This window comes from Vombatus ursinus, unplaced genomic scaffold (genome assembly GCF_900497805.2).
Source record: "Vombatus ursinus unplaced genomic scaffold, bare-nosed wombat genome assembly UNPS02012602.1, whole genome shotgun sequence".
In the NCBI taxonomy this organism is placed as follows: domain Eukaryota; kingdom Metazoa; phylum Chordata; class Mammalia; order Diprotodontia; family Vombatidae; genus Vombatus; species Vombatus ursinus.
In genome coordinates this window covers 569,323-585,896 of record NW_020952380.1, presented here as the reverse complement: position 1 = coordinate 585,896, position 16,574 = coordinate 569,323, and the positions used below count along the sequence as shown (strand labels likewise).

Genomic DNA, 16,574 nt, shown 5'->3' with positions numbered 1-16,574 from the left:
CACTAATAAGAATAATTTATCAGTACCATTCTAATTACATCAAACAAAGCAATTAAATGATAAACAATTATTTCAAAGCACAGAGAGGGAAATTGTAACAGAGATGGTCTTTCAAAGTGATATACTCTTCATTAGTAAATATTTCTAATTGACTATTTTACTTTTGACATAAATTTATAAGAATCCAAACACCCAAAAAATCTATCTTTACTTTGGGAAAAAGTCCTTGGGCAATTAATTTTCTGACATTTCTCTTTCAGATCATTCTTTTTCTTTTGTGTTGATTTAGGAAAAAAGACCTAGACTTTGAATAGGCCCAATGAAATTTCCCAATATTACCAAAATTTCATATGAAATTAAGAAGAAAAAAAATTAGTATCAAATCAACAAATACTTATTAAATGCCTGTGATGTACATGGCACAAAACTTTACATTCATAAACTATTTAAATTTGTTTAATTGGAAAAAATTATCTTCAATAATAGTGGAATCAGAATAACTATGTAAGCACACTAATGCTATAATTAACAAAATAAGAAAAATCTAATTAAAATTCTGAGCATGCTATGCATCAATTAGTTTCCTGTAAGCATGGGGTTGTTTATTAAATTATTTCAAATATTTATAATATGTCTTTGAGAAAGTATGACTAGCTTTAGCATTTCCTTGACACATAAATTAGTGTTGTTGAATTAGTTTAAAAATATTCCTATAAAATGAATAATAGTCATGGTTATAACAGAGAAATCTCAGCATACACATATGTATGCATAATCAAGAATAAATTATACCATCTCATTTGCTAACAGGAAGATTTAAATTTTTATATTACATGCTAAAGGATATCATTATTAAAGATGTTTTGCAACAACCCATTATTATTTAAAATTTCCTTTTATAGTCTTTTAAAAAAAGCATTGACCCTGAAGCAGCTGTGGAATAGTGGAGAGAGAGTTAGTCTTGAAGCTAGGAAGACCTGAGTATAAATCTAGTCTCTGAAAATAAACTAATAACACCCAAGGGAGCCTCAGGCACATGTGTACGTGTGTGTGTGTGTGTGTGTGTGTGTTTTGGTGAGGCAATTGGGGTTAAGTGACTTGCCTAGAGTCGCACAGCTAGTAAGTGTAATGTGTCTGAGGTCAAATTTGAACTCAGGTCCTCCTGACTCCAAGACTGGTGCAGTATCCAGTGTGACATCTAGCTGCCCCTGCCTCAAGTGCTTTTGGACAGCTCTAAAAGGGAGGTTTTTTTTTACTTAAATTTTCTAAAAAATGTTTACTCACATGGAGCCTAACTTTACTTTTACATCTTCCTCCCATAGCTCATGGTTCTATGAGGGTTTGGGGGAGTGAGATGGAGTGTGTGTGTATACTGGGTATCAAATGAAACAAGTCTAATGTCTCATTTATATGACAATCTTTCAAATATTTGAACATAGCTATTACGTCCCCCATCAATCTTTACTTCTCTAGATTAAACATTCCCAGGTTTATTGGCATTAGGAAGAACACATAGGATGGGGGCTCATGAATTATATGACTAGAAAGATACGCCTAACCCATCAATTATTCCTTTAACTATAAGATGAAGTATAACTACATAAACTCTGGAGATTAGACCTGTTGGGGTTTGTGAGTTAGGAGAGCGGGCCCAGAGCCTATGAGTCACACACAGAGCCTTGTTCAAAAACTGTTGGGAGAAAAAGAGAGATTTCATGTCTTTGTGTCTTTGTATGCACCCCCACTTTTGGCTCAGCAGCCAAATAAATGACTTTTTGTCACCACCTGGGAAGCTTAGAGAATGATTGCACATGCTCTAAAGTAAATTGTTAAAACCACTCTCTAATATCATTTGTGGAAGCAGGATGGCCAAGCCTTCATGTCGCTTGGCAGCTAACAGATAATACTGGGTAAGCGCTAAGGACTAGGCTTTCAGTGACAAGTCTTACCCTGCTCCCCTCCATTATATAACCCCATAACAAGGGTGCCTCAAATCCTGAATTTTCTGGTTAATTTCAAACATGAAGAGATTATGAAGGGAATTATAATAATAATTATGATAATGTATGAACTCAGTTTCAAAGTTATTGAATTTACTACACTGTGGTGGCATTTTAAGTCCTACTATAGATAGACATCATTGCATGGAATATCCACTAGAATTTGCAAAGGTAAATCTGACTGAAGAGATCAACACTAATGGTTTGAAGGCTCATATAGAATCTATAGGTAGCCAGTGCCCTTTTAAATAAAATAATGTGAAACCTTCTGATTTTGTGTGTTTCTGTGTGTGTACTTTTGCCAAAGGAAATTAAAGGGAGGGAGGAAAGAAGGAGGGAAGGGACAAAGGAAGGAAGGAACTAAGGAAGGATGTATGGATTATCTCATCCATTGTCTTTTGCCTGTACTTACAATAGTGTTCTAATGACCTCTCTGCTTCTGAATCTCTTTCTTTTCCAATAAAGACTCCACATAGTTGTGGGATTGATAATTTTAAAATACAAATCTGACCACATCACTGTGCTACTCAAAAATCTTCAGTGATTTCCTATTGTCACTAGAATTAAATGTAATATTTCTGCTTGAATATAAAGCCTTCCACAATCTGATTCATTCCTATCTTTTCTGTCTCATTTCAAATGTCTCTTTTGTAACTATTTACTCAAAATTCAATGAGGAGAATTGTATAGTGTCTTCAGGCATTCTCTAATGTATGCAAACTGGTCAGCCAGCTGATTTCTAATTGTGATATTTTCTAGCATTGATTAACTAATCCAATGGGATGAATCCAATGATTTAGTACACTTGGCGTGAGTAGTCTTCCATTACAATGTGAGTTTCTTGAGAGAGGCCTATCTTTTGTCTGACTTTGTATCCTCAGCACTTAGCACTACGCACTTAATAAATGCATGCTGACTGACTGACTTGAGTGGTACTGTGGTAGATATGATATTTCTGGTAAAGTTATCTGGTAAAGTATTTGGTAAAGGTTATCATTTGAAACCTATGTTTAAATATTAGATATAAAGACAAATGAGTAACAGGATGTCAAGATTTACTTGATATACACATATCTTTCATAAAATATGAAAGAAACTTCTATTATATAACACTGAAAATCAGTTTTATCATCTTTTAATCTCTGCATGATTCAACCTTATATTTCAGTGCTAAATGTCAGATTTGCTATGTGCATATTAGTAGCATGTTATAAAATTGTAGAATCAGAATTAGAGCTGGAAGAAACATTGAATCTAACCCTCTCATTTTATGTGGAAAAACAAAAACAACCTGAGTTGAGTGACTTGCCCAAGGTCATATAGTTGGTAAGTATCTAAGGCGGAGTTTGAAACTAGGTCTTCCTATCTCCAAGTCCAGCGCCCTTTCCATTATGCAATGCTACCTTCAAGAAAGTACCTGGTAGCTTAAATACAGTTCATGCAAAAATTCTTGCAATAATCAAATTCACTTTTAAGAACTACAAGTATGAAAACCTCAGAACATGATTTTTTAAAAAAGTTTTCTCAAAACCTTGCAAGGAATAAAAGACTGCTTTTTAAGTTTTTAGATGTGAGAAGGGGATGCAAAAACAAACAAATAAAACAAATATCCTTTTGCATGGCTCATGGCAGATATGCCTTACCATCCACTGGAGAAGAATTCAATGGGCTGCCCTGTGTATCTCCAGTGACAAAGACAATTGAAATTAGCCAATGATACTCTAAGTGCCTTCTGTCTTACAACACCTTCTATGCTCTGTAATGGCATGAAGGCTGTTTGCCCAGGCACTCACTTTGCTGTGTTTTCTCTACTATCATACCTCACTGCCAGGAAGTGGACCATTTCAGAATTAAAAAGCAAAACAAAACAAACAAGACAAAACTCTTCTTTGTTCCCTTATTTTTTTTTTAAGTTTTACCTGCTGTTCATTAAGCTTCTTCTGTATCTCCTCAGAGTCACAGGAGTCATAGACGATGGGCTTAGCTAACTCCGATTCGATGTGTGCAAGCCAGGATCTGAGGCTGCTCATGTTCTTATCCAGCTGCTGCACAGCCACCAGGGTCTCCTTGAGCTTTTTCACCCTGTTAGAAGAGAAACCAAGGGACTGGAATTCATTGAAGAGCTCTATTTAGACAACACTTTCACATAACCAGAAGCAACCTTGTTACTTTATGTTAACTAAGCGATGTCTGATCATTTGAAGTTGTTTGTTGCATCAACATTTGGCTCTCTCACCCACTCTATCCTCTCCCTGACATGCAAATTTCAAAGCGAAATTATGCCTAAATCCAAAGAGAACATAGTAACTGCATTATACCTATGATACATGGTAGACCACATTTTGATACTCATACCTGAGTGTCGCAAAACAGGATTAAATATTCATATACCACTTCACATATTATAATACAACTAGTCCTAAACCAGAAATTGTAATTTAGCGGGATAGGTCTCAGCAAGCAAACATCAAGATTGAAAAGCTCATTTTAGGGAACAAAATAAATGTAATGCACCACTGTCAAACAATACACCATTCTGGTTGAACATTTGTCAAGTATTTGACTGATGTACTTTTTAAATTCAAATATCACATAATATGTCATTCCATCTACTTCCATTAAGTCACTTTTAGCACTGTTCTTAGAGATGAATCTGGGACCAAAAGTTTTTTTTTTTTTTTCTGTGTGAAGCTTCTCAATACTAATAATATAGTTTCATCTATATAATATTACTTGATTTACAAAGCATTTTATATACAATTTCTCACATTTGATCTTCACAAGCTTAGAGAGGTTAAGTTTTTTGCTCTAGGTCACATGCTAAAAAGTAATCAGGCCATTTGATATAATATCTCAAGGAAAGAGGCCAGCTCTATAAATTTTCTTTAAATTTGCAAAAGTTGACTCCAGATCTGTTTATCTTTTGATCAAATATAACATAGGCATCTAACACTTGTGTGAAAAAAAAGAGACTTAAGGTCTTTTTTCACTCATTTCCTGAATATAAGAAAGAGATTTAAAAAAATAAGCATACCATCCATGTGGTGAGCACTGCACCATGTCAGGAATGGAGCATTTTTTAGAGGCTGATAACTGGAATTTTTGAAACTAAGAGTCCTCAACCAGTGTTTTGTGAAGTCTCACTAGAAGTCAAATCATCATTACCCTCCCTAATATTTCAAGGGCAGCAGGTGTCTTTCTAACATGTAGTGCACCTCAGCTTTTACTTGAAATGGGGGCATAGTATAGGAAGGATAATATGGTGACAACTTCCAGTCATAGTACATTCCAGACTTTTTGCTGCCAGAAATGTAAGCAGAGCATAGTCACAGCAGTCATTCGTGGACCTGATTGCCAGGCAAGCTACCTTACTGTGCTTGTTTGGTAAGTAACCTCCATCTTCCACGTTAACCATAGGGCTTCGGAGTAAAAACAACAAAAAAAAATTGCCACTAAAAAAATGGGAGCTCTGTGATAGTGCTGATCTGCCAAAAAGTAAAGGTAATCTTTTTAGACTTTCTAGTTTTGTGGTAGTTCTCAATTTTGTTGTTATAAAACAATAATATGTGTGGCATAGTGGAGTAAGAGCTGTCTTAAGGGATAGAATGACCTGACTTCTAGTCCTGTCTTTTGATAGATAATGTGACTGTAAGTTACAGAACTGTTGCGAATCTGTTCTGGTATAGAGTTTTCCCACAAGGAGTTACCTCTAACAATGAAATCGTAGATCTAAAAGAAAAGAATAAATTAAGAAAAAGACATATTGAAAAACCTCAGATTATGGGCTAGTCTTTTTTCCTGGAAAACATTATAGTAATTCTGTAAAAATCTAAATATTTTGAAATTTCAAATTTACTACCAATTACTCAACATAGTATTAAATTTTTATTACAATTCAAATTGATTCTAGTACTACATGAAAATATACTAACTTCATGATCTAATGTTTTCTTTTCAAGGCTCAGTTTTTGGGAACCTGTTTTATTGAATGTGCTGTGCTTTGTCAAAAAATAAAAACAAAAACAAAAAAACCTAATGACACTGATCCCACTTCATAAGGCCATGTGTTTTAAATTGCTTTCCCACTAGAAGTGGTAGCAGTCCATTCATACTTTTGCCTGGTCCCCTTGATGGCCTCAGGCACACGTTTTCAGGAGAGTTGGCCAAGGTTCAGGATATAGTATGTGGCCAGGTTACTCTCATATATGGAGCCTGTGGCATTTGCAGAATGCTCTAATGAAGTTAACCTGATAGCAATGATCTCATCCTTAAGATATGATTTGAAATAACAAAGATGGGAACTTTGTAGGTGCCAATGTAAACCATTTCATTGGGGCAATAATAAATACTACAGCTGCCAAACACATAACTGGACAATTTTAATAATGAAGACATGTTTTTTTTTTCTCTTCTTCAGATACATTCCACAGAAACAGCTTATTTCATAATTATTCAAATTTTATTTTGACTGAAAAATATCATTGAAGTATAATTTAATTTTAATAAATATAGGAAATGAAGAAAAAGCTTCCATTCAGATTTGTTTATATTTCTTTTCTTAATTCATTCAATGCACATTTGCTGAACATTTATTGCAAGTAAAGCAAAGGACACAAAAAAATGAATGTCTGTTATGCTTTTGGCCACTTGCAAGGGTTGAGATTTACTTTGAAATAAAAAATGCAATTTTATTTTTTCAGAGTACAGTCAGTATCCACTGCAGAGTATATTTCCAGGAAGTGGATGGAAATCATAGCTTTGCAGCATGAGTTACCATGATTCATTCATGAGAGACTTCCCTAAACAGCTTTAAAAGCATAGACTGTGCCCTGCTCCCAAGTGCTTGTCTTTTCATTATTTCTTGAAAATCTTCTTATATATTTGCATACAGAGCTCATTCATGTTTCTCACAGTTTCGAAATTTCACTTGGGTGCCAATCATTGATGAAATTCAGTTTGAATGCCTGGTGGGTACAAAACTGCAAAACACAATAGATGTAATTTAAAGAAAAAGTAATTAGGTGCCACTCTGATGGTGAGGAGCATCAAATTCCAAATCAGAAGATATGGTTTCAAATTTCAGCTCTACCACATATTACTCCTTCCTACCTGTGTGATCTAAGGTAAGTCTCTTAATCTCTTTGGGCATCAGCTTTGTCATTTGTAAAATGAGGGGGGGTGGCCTTGATGACCTCTAAACCTCTGATATTATAACTTTTGTTACCTGTATGGTTTTATAAAAACTCTAATATGCTCTGACTTACAATACAATAAATTTGCAAAGATCAAAAGTATAAAATCCTTAACCTAGTATTTAAAGCCCTACATAAATTGGTTCTCCTCTACCTTTCCAGTCTTATTTAATATAACTTCTGTTCACATATTTTCCATTTCAGTAAAACTGATCTGGGAAGTTAGGTGGCGTAATGGACAGAGTGTTGGGACTAGAGTCAGGAAGACTCCTTGGTTCAAATCTGGCCTCAGACACTTACTAGCTGTGAGACCCTCATCAACTCACTTCTCTCTGTTTGCCTCAGTTGCCTCATCCGTAAAATGAGCTGGAGAAGGAAATGGCAAAACCACTCCAGTATCTTTGCCAAGAAAACCCTAAATGGGGTTTTGAAGAGTCAGACATGACTGAAAACAACTGAACAACAACCAAACTGGTCTGGTGGTTGGTTGCCCTTATATAACAGGACATCTTTAGCTTCCATGGTTTTTGTAAAGGTGCTCCCTTTATGTCAAAGACACTTACCCCTATATGGGAAAATCTCTAGCTTCCTTTAAAGTACAGCTCAGAAATAACTTCTTACATGATTTCCTCAGCCTCCCCAACTATTAAAGAAATTATAAATTATATGCAGTTGTACAAAGAATCTGTTTCTCTGAGAAATCATATTGCTCAAATAGAATGTAATCTTCTTGAGGACAGGGAGTATTATACTGATTCTTGATAGCTCTGCTCTGCATAAAAGCTGTTGTCAGTGCAGTTAGCATGCAAGTTGTCAGAGGCATCATGGTACTGAAACGCTTGTTCACAGGGTCTTTTAGGGACAAACTCCTTTTAAAACAAACATGAGTCCAGGGAAGACAAGAATGATGTACATACATAGATACATACATACATACATATGTGTTAAAGGGGTTCTTTCTCTACACCCAATTTAAGCTTATGTTACTGTTGATGGTCTAATACATTCAGTTTTAGGAGAAAATATCTTACCGAATTTCCTCCAAATTTATACTCCTTTAATTCTAGAAAAGGTGTTACTTTTAATATAAAGGTAGACCTCACATTTATTTTGTCATGTTTTTATAAAGCAAATGCTTTTATAAAAAAATCAAGTGCTTTACCTATATATCAGACTAAGAAGTCTGGAGGACATTGCTTGTGGTAGCATCCAGGATTACAATCAAAATAGATACTTAGAGATGTCTTACAGCTCAGTAAATTTAGCAAGTCTGATAAACCCATAAGCCCCTTGTAGCTTGCTTATAGTTATCCTCTCATAGCCCCAAGTACAGCTTGGGGGCTTGACCTCTTAGGAAGGAAAATACTATTATGAAGACAATTCTCTAAATTGCTAACATGTCTGTATTTTAAAATGTGCACATTAGCTTTTAATGTTCATTTTTCTTAAATACAAAATTTTGAACTTATTAAGATTTTATCATTTTGAAAAGGAAAGTTATATATATGTATGCTTTTTTCCTTAATTCATAAATAAAGATAGGAAATTCAAATACCATTGCATTATATTTAATATTAAAATTTAGAAATTTCTAATTTGGGATGGCACGTTATAATAGAAAAAAGGTTCTTACAGAAACTGAAAACAAAGAGCTTGAACAAATCATAAACATTTGTACAATGTTATATGATTATTTAATTCTTTACATAATTTATTCAACCCAGATTAATTAAAAACTTTTAAAAACTACAGTTCATAGAGCTGGATATTAGTTTAATGAGTTGTAACTTTAATGAACTAATTAAAAATATAAGATGTAAGACAAACAACTCCCCCCAACAAGCAGTTATTTTTCCTAGTCCCTTCTCATAACCAGGAAACATGACTAGATCTGAATTTTATAGTGGGAAAAATTCTCTTATACTTGGGTAAAGTTGGATTTCACTTTCATCAAAACCCCATGCTTTAAATAGGTTGTTAGGGCATTTTTCTGAATCTTTGCTTCATGTCCAAGCCTCTCTTCAATAACCATACCCCTCGCATGACACATACACTAATGAGACAACTGAAATAACAGTCATAATAACAACCATTAACATTTTCACTTAGTTTCATTTCTATTAGGGATAAACTTTTAAAAAATCTATTTTCCAGAATAACATCTATGTGGCAATCTCATACCAATTATTTTCTATTAAACCTTGGCATAAAACAATTATGGACCAATGCTAGTGTCTAGCTAGTGTCCTATAAACTATACACAGAACCATGAAAACTATGCACAATGAAAGAAACTCAAGTAGATTCCTGCCTTGTGACATCGCAGTTACAATCTGGGAGATCTGAATCCACACTGCTGTCCTCTGCCATCCTCACGGTACACAAATCCTGAAACACCACCATGAAAACTTCCACTGCCAAAAGTAACACCATGCAGACCAAAAGCCTATAGAGATTGCACGTGTATGATTTTTTTTTTCCTTTGCAAATGTACAGAAGTATCAAAATGTTCAGTGCAGACAAATGGTGGTAGCTTCTGTCTAATGACATGAGACTGAGCAGTGACAAGTGGTCATGTTTCTAAATAAAACTTACATTCATCAACATGTGCCAGGCTTGATCTCCTGGAATGTAGGCCATGAGTGTAAGAAAAAAAAAGGCTCAGTGTAATCTGCAAGCAGTGGGAGTCTTAACGGCCCGAAGGAAAGACAGATATAAAAGATAATGCTTATAAACTGGCTATGTGTAGATCCTTGATTATCACGGGAATTTACTTTTTGTATATTTTCTATAAATTCGGAAAAGTTCTTTGAAAAGAGAAACCACCCAAATACACAGAGGGTAAGAAAAGAAAATAGAGTGGACAACAAGTAGTTTCTGCTTTTTTTCTCTCTTGTTTACAACATCTGTGAAAAGGGATGGGGCTGGGAGCCAGCTCCAACAGGCTCTCCAGAGCTGAGCTGATTGTTAAATCTTTGGTGTGACTGGGAAATTGGTAAACCCTAAAAATCAGGGCTTGATTTATTGTTTAGTTGATAGTCTAGACTTAAAGAAGTGGTGGGGAAAATGTTAATAATTCAGATTAAATTAAAAAAAATTGTCTTGCAATTTTTTTTCCTGGAGGGCTAGTTAAACATTTACTAGCAAACCACTGGAGGAGTGTGGGATCCAAGTCACAAGAGGAAGAAGCAGGAAGATAAGAGAGTGGGGAGAAAACATTGGAAAGCACAAGAACTCTGCCTTAAAAAGAATGTAGGAATAAAAATAAAGATACTGATTTATTTTTGCTTGTTCTTTTAAAATATCTTAAGCTTTTTGGCTGCTTAAACTGAGAAAGACCAGTCAAAAGAATAAGATTTGGAAATTATTGGACTTGGAAGGGATCAAACAATTTAATCATGGGATTATAACTCTAGAGCCGGAAGGAAGTTTGGAGGCCATCTATGTCAACTCTGTTATTTTATTAATGAAGAAACTACAGCCTAGAGAGGTTAAGTAATTCACGCAGATGGTCAGCATCTCCTCCACTTATACCTGAACATTTATAATAAATAGATTATAATCAATCAATCAATAAATAAATAAACATTTATTAAATACCTAGTAAGTGCCAGGCACTGTGTTGAATACTGGGAATACAAATACAAAATTAAAAAACAAAAAACAAAAAACAAAGACTGTGATTGCCTTTAAGGAGCTTATAAAGTAACGAGGAGGAGAAGACAACAAAAGGAAGCTGAAAAAGGGATAAGGTGGGCAGGAAGGGATGTACCTTAATAATGATCTTACAGCCCTGGCTTGAGAACTCTAAGGCAAAACTAACAACCTCTCCTGATTTAAATTTGCTTAATCAATCAGTCAGTCAAATTATTTACTCAGTGACACTAGTGATTAACACTGTGAGAAATTCTGAAACATAGGGTCATTGAGAAAAGTGAGACCTAAATGAAAATGACATATATAAACTTCTTTAGATTTCTCTGAAATAAAGAGAGTTTTTAGGAGGAAATGTGCTTAGTAAATACACAGAATTATAGAGAATACTCTCTTTGTGCAATGAATATTTTCCTGAAAAGTTACATGCAAACCAAATAATTCTTTAATTCACTAGGAGAAATTGTTATGTAAAGGAATTCTATTGTGAATTATTTTTCACAGCATGGAAGAGGATTTCTAATTTCTTTACAGAAAACTAGAATTTCACATACTGGCTTGGTTTAAAGTGGATGTCCAAGACAGATTTATTTTTTTTAATTTCTGTTTTGATGGATTTTATTACTTTCCTTTGCACTTTCCAATTTTAAAAATCCATCCATCCATTTATTTATTTTATTCCCCTTTTTTTGGATTTAAAAGTTTCCATTTTTAACTAATACTAGCTTCAAAAGAATTTCAAAATTTAATTATTTCAAAAATCACAGGATCTCAGCTTTGAAAGTGGTTTCCAGAAGTCACTTATTCTGATATATTTTTTCTTGAATTTTTGACAAGTAGTCACGATTTGTTGTTTTGTTTGGTTGTTTCAGTCATGTCAGACTCTTTGTGACCCCATTTTGGGTTTTCTTAGCAAAGATATTGGAATAGTTTGCCATTTTTCTTCCCCAGTTCATTTGACAGATGAGGAAACTGAGGCAAATGGGGTTAAGTGACTTGGAAAGGGTCACACACAAGTGTCTGAGGCTGGATTTAAACTCAGGAAGACTCATCTTCCTGCCTCCAGATCCAGTACTTTATCTACTGCACCACCTAGATGCCCATAAATAGTCATGATACCTCCGCTTGAAGATTCACAAGTGATGCCACCTTGCTTGGCAGCCCACTCCATCTTGTCCTGAAATCTTTTTTTTTCTTTTGAGCAGAAATCTGATTTTCTATAACATTTAATCACTTACTTTCTTTGTAAAGTAGTTTCTTTAAAAGTTCTTCCTGACAAAAAATGGCCATTAATTTTAAAACTGAAGAGTTTGGGGTTTTTTTGGTCATTATTGTTTTTTCTTATTTTCATCATTAGCAAAATGATTTCACCCTACTGGTACATCGTCTCAAAAGTCTATGTAGGGAAGTAAGGGAAAGTAGAAAAAAATAATGATTTTAGCATCAGGGTACCTGAATTGCAGTTTTTGCCACTTGGGATCACAGTATAAAAGCTAGAGAAGATCCTAAATGTCAATGAGTATAACCCTCTTAATTTACAGATAAGAAAATTGTAGAATAAACAGGTTCTTTGACTCCAAATAAAATGGATTTCCCTCCTTATCACACTGCCACTTTATTAGCCATGTGATCATGGACAAACCATCTAATCTTTCTATGCCTCAGTTTATATGAAATGGAAATAATAGTACCAGTGTTAGGCGCTTTAAATATTGATATAAAAACACTTTGTAATCCTTATAGGGCTGTATAAATATGAATTTTTATCTTATTACATATTTTCATTGTATCTTTATGAACTATAATTGCAAGATTTTTAATCTATTCTATTTCTCTTGGTTTTAGAAGCCTTGATCTGACTTCTTACTTTCATTAAGTCTCTTTCGAGGTTCAACAATTAGAACTATATGTACATAGTAGTCTAGGTATAGGTGCTGAAAATGAAGTAGTATGCTGGCATTGTTTAAAGTACAATGGGATGAAGAGTCACAGGATAATGGATTCAGAACTGGAAGAAATCTTAAAGGCCATCTAATCCAACCAACTCATTTTACAGATAAGGAAACTGAGGCTCAGATGGGCTATTAGATGGGACTTAAAGGAAGCCAGGGAAGTCAGTAGGTAGAGTTCAGGAGGAAGAAAATGCTTAAGAAAATGCCCAGAACTGAGAGATTGGAGTGTCTTGTTCAAGGAACTGAAAAAAAAGCCAGTGTTACTGGACTGTGATTAAGGCATTAAGACTGAAAAGGAGGAGGGAGCTAGGTCATGAAGGACTTTGAATGGCAAACAGAACATTTTGTAGTTCACCCTAGAGACGATAGGGAGCCATGGAGTTTGTCAAGTAGGGTATGTGTGACATGGCTGAATTTTCATTTTTAGAAAATCACTTTAGTTGCTGCATGGAAGATGGCTTGGAGTGGGGAGATCCTTGGATAGACAGTACGACTGTGAGGATATGTTGTCCTAAGGAAGGTGTGAGGTAAGGAGGGTTTTGGGGAAAGATAATAACTTCAGTTTTGGACATGTTGGGTTTAAGATGTCTACTGAATATCCAGTTTGAGATGTATGAAAGGCAGTTGTAGATTGGATACCAGGAGAGAAGTTGGGGCAGGATAGGTCGATCTGAGAATTGTTGTTGATGATTGAATAACTGGACAAGTCATTTAACCTCTGCCTCAGCGTACTCAATGATAAAATGAGGATAGTAATAGCACCTACCTCATAAGCTTATTGTGAGGATCAGATCTGATATTTTTGAAGCATTTAGTGTAATTGCTGACATATAGTAGGTACTTTATAGATGCTTGTTTCCTTTCTCCCCTCCCCTCCAAGAGTAAGTCCTTCTCAAGGTCTCAGCTCAATCTTGAATACTCACATCAGTAACAGAAATCTTCTGTTGCTATGCTAGATTCTCCTTCTTTGAAACTACTGAAATTCTTCTGATACTTTGATTAACTTGTTTGGTTAGCTACTTATGCATTTTCTCTTCTTCAATTAAAGATTTTTCATCTCAGGGTACAGGCAATCTTGTTTATACTTCATGTTCATTGATTGAGTCTAAAACCCAATCAAAGCTTTGGGCCCTTCTTAGTTGAAGAAGGTCTCTCGCTATAGACTTTATTGTTAACTGAGGTGGGAGGAGGTAGGTTTCACCCATTTCAAAAACTATAAATTACTAGGGGGAAGGGACTCCCCCCAGCTTGCACCTGTATCCCCAGGACTTACTTAGCACTGTGTTTGACATATAGTAAACAATCTGTATTCATTCGTTACAACTCAGGTCTCCTGACTCAATCCAATGTTCTTTCTACTATTCATACTAGGTTATAATTTTGGTTGCTAGGAGAAATCTTTCAAGTGAATGGATAACAACAAATGTCCTTGAGTCATTAATGTTGGAATGATAGTAACCTGATGTGAACAGAGCTTTCAAAGCATTCATAACAAATTATGCAAAAGATTACAATCCTATTTTACAGATTTAGTCTTGGGTTTGACAAGTTGGAGGAGAGAGGAGGATTGGAGCTAAAATCAACAAGGTCCAATAAATTGGAAGAAATGGGTCATGCATAAACCTGCATTATAAACAAGCAGATTGCATGCAGCTGAAGATGCTACAGATACAGTGCAGCTGAAAACTATTACTGGATACTGCTACTCAGCCAATACACTGTCTAATGATGCACTGATAGACAAGGAAATGGAAAAACAAATTTATAAGGTCAACATGTCCTTTGGGAAGTTGTTTAGGAAAAAAAAATGGATCCAATGAAGCATTAAATTCTAAAACCAACTAACCATCTATAGGCTGCTATTCAATTTGGCATATGATAACTAGAAAAAGGGCAACTTTTTTGAATAAAGGTAATAGAAAAATCATGAGCATAAGAAGCAGAGAAAGTAACCCCCCAAGCAAAAAAAAAACAACTTCTGAGCCAAAAATAATCCCAAAACAAAATAATCCTCTAGCCCCCAAGTCCACAAAAAAGCTCACATTTTAAAAGACACATTACAGATTCCAAATCACTTTCTATAACACACACACACACACACACACACAGATAGACAGGTAGGTTGGTAGGTAGTTAGGTAGTAGTAGGTAGTACATATACTATTAATTCCATGGAGGTGGGGTGAATTGACCAATAATTTCATTAGCATAGAAAACTCCCTATGAAGCAAATGCCTTTACCAATGCTGATCAGCAACTCTTGATAAAGTGTTATAGAACTGCTAGGGACACTGAGAGATTAAATGAGCTACCCAGAGTCCCATGGACATTATGAATCAAAGAGGTAACTTGAACTCAGGTTTTCCTGATTCTAGACTGGTTCTTAATTTGCTAAGCCATTCTCCCCTCCTCATCCCCATTTTACAGATAAGGAAACTGACTTGCAAAGAGAAGGTGATTGGGTAAGATCACATAGCAAATAAATATTATAATCATGACTCAAATCCAAGTTTTCTGATTCCAGGGCCCATTCTATTATCTCTTAAAATAAGTGGTGGGTTTTATTATTTTTTTAAGTAGGGGATATGTGAAAGATATCATAGCAAGTTTTAGAGTATATGGTGGATGCTTTATAAATCTATTCATATTAGGCAATTTATATTTTATTTTTAAAGACTAGGGAAATATTTGAAATTTCTAAATCAAATGCTCAGGGAAGTCTGTATTATACTTAAAAATTCTTTTGAAGTGAAATCAGTAAACCTAATTTTGGCTTAATGTTAATATTTTAATAGAATATTTTAAATTGCTCATCTAAATGCTTAAGCTTTTCTACAATGTATCTTCTTCCTCAAAATATCTCAGCCAATGGCATCAAAGAATTTTTACTGGCTTCAGTGGGTTATTCTAAAATACTATTCAATCTAATCTTTCTTATCTAGATCTAGGAAAAAACCCAATATTTCACAGCAGATATGCATATATCTCAGCTCCTCCAATGAGAGGGAGTGTTCTGTAGAATGCCTTCTGAATTTATCCTTCTGAAAGAAGTTTGTTTTCATGTGAATACAAATGAAATAAAGCTAAAATAGTAGTAGATTTTTAAATCTTAATTGGGATTATATATACCCAAAGTAAGGAGAACAACTCCAAAGTAAGCATAGTAACAGAAATAACATTCACTGTAATGAATCCAGATTGCTGGCTACCTTTATTCAAGGAACTCTTAAGACAATCTTGATGTATAAGGGTGTTATAACAAACAAAAACCCTCAAGTGATGACACGCATTAACTCTCTTTTTGTCTTCCTATTTATTCAGTGAAACCAAGAAAATGCTATTCATCTCACCTGCCTCCAAAGTTGGGCATCCTTTTATAAATGAAAGTGTTGTGCAACTCTTTTATCAATAGAACATCTTGAATGTCATTGAACTCAATTGCCTTTTAATAAGCTATGAAATGCTTTGCATGCTCTATGAGCAGGTCTTCCCTTGAACATGGGTTGCAGCATAACATTAATGAATAATGGAGCTCTGCTCAGAATTAGGGTTGAGACAGTTCTGATGCCAATGGGAATTAGAGAAAGGAATTATTATCATTCCAATCCCTTCCTCCCTTGTGAGTTTAATAACAATCAACCCAGTTCAATATCTGCCTAACAGTTGCCTTCAGACAATCCCTCATCATTAACATTATTGCAATTATTATCATAATTGCTTATTTATCTCCCTTAAATCATCTCAGATGCCACATGCCTCCAGAAGAAGCTTTCTTGA

General features: G+C 34.8%; 1 protein-coding gene across 1 annotated transcript in view; it reads right to left on the bottom strand.

Moving 5' to 3' along the window:
• Positions 1 to 16,574, bottom strand: part of SYNE1 (spectrin repeat containing nuclear envelope protein 1) — a 552,931-nt gene that overhangs the window by 41,800 nt on the left and 494,557 nt on the right. Inside the window, exon 130 of the mRNA XM_027857999.1 lies at positions 3,920 to 4,082. Within this exon, the coding sequence (XP_027713800.1) occupies positions 3,920 to 4,082 (163 nt within the window). The remainder of the gene's footprint in view (positions 1 to 3,919; positions 4,083 to 16,574) is intronic.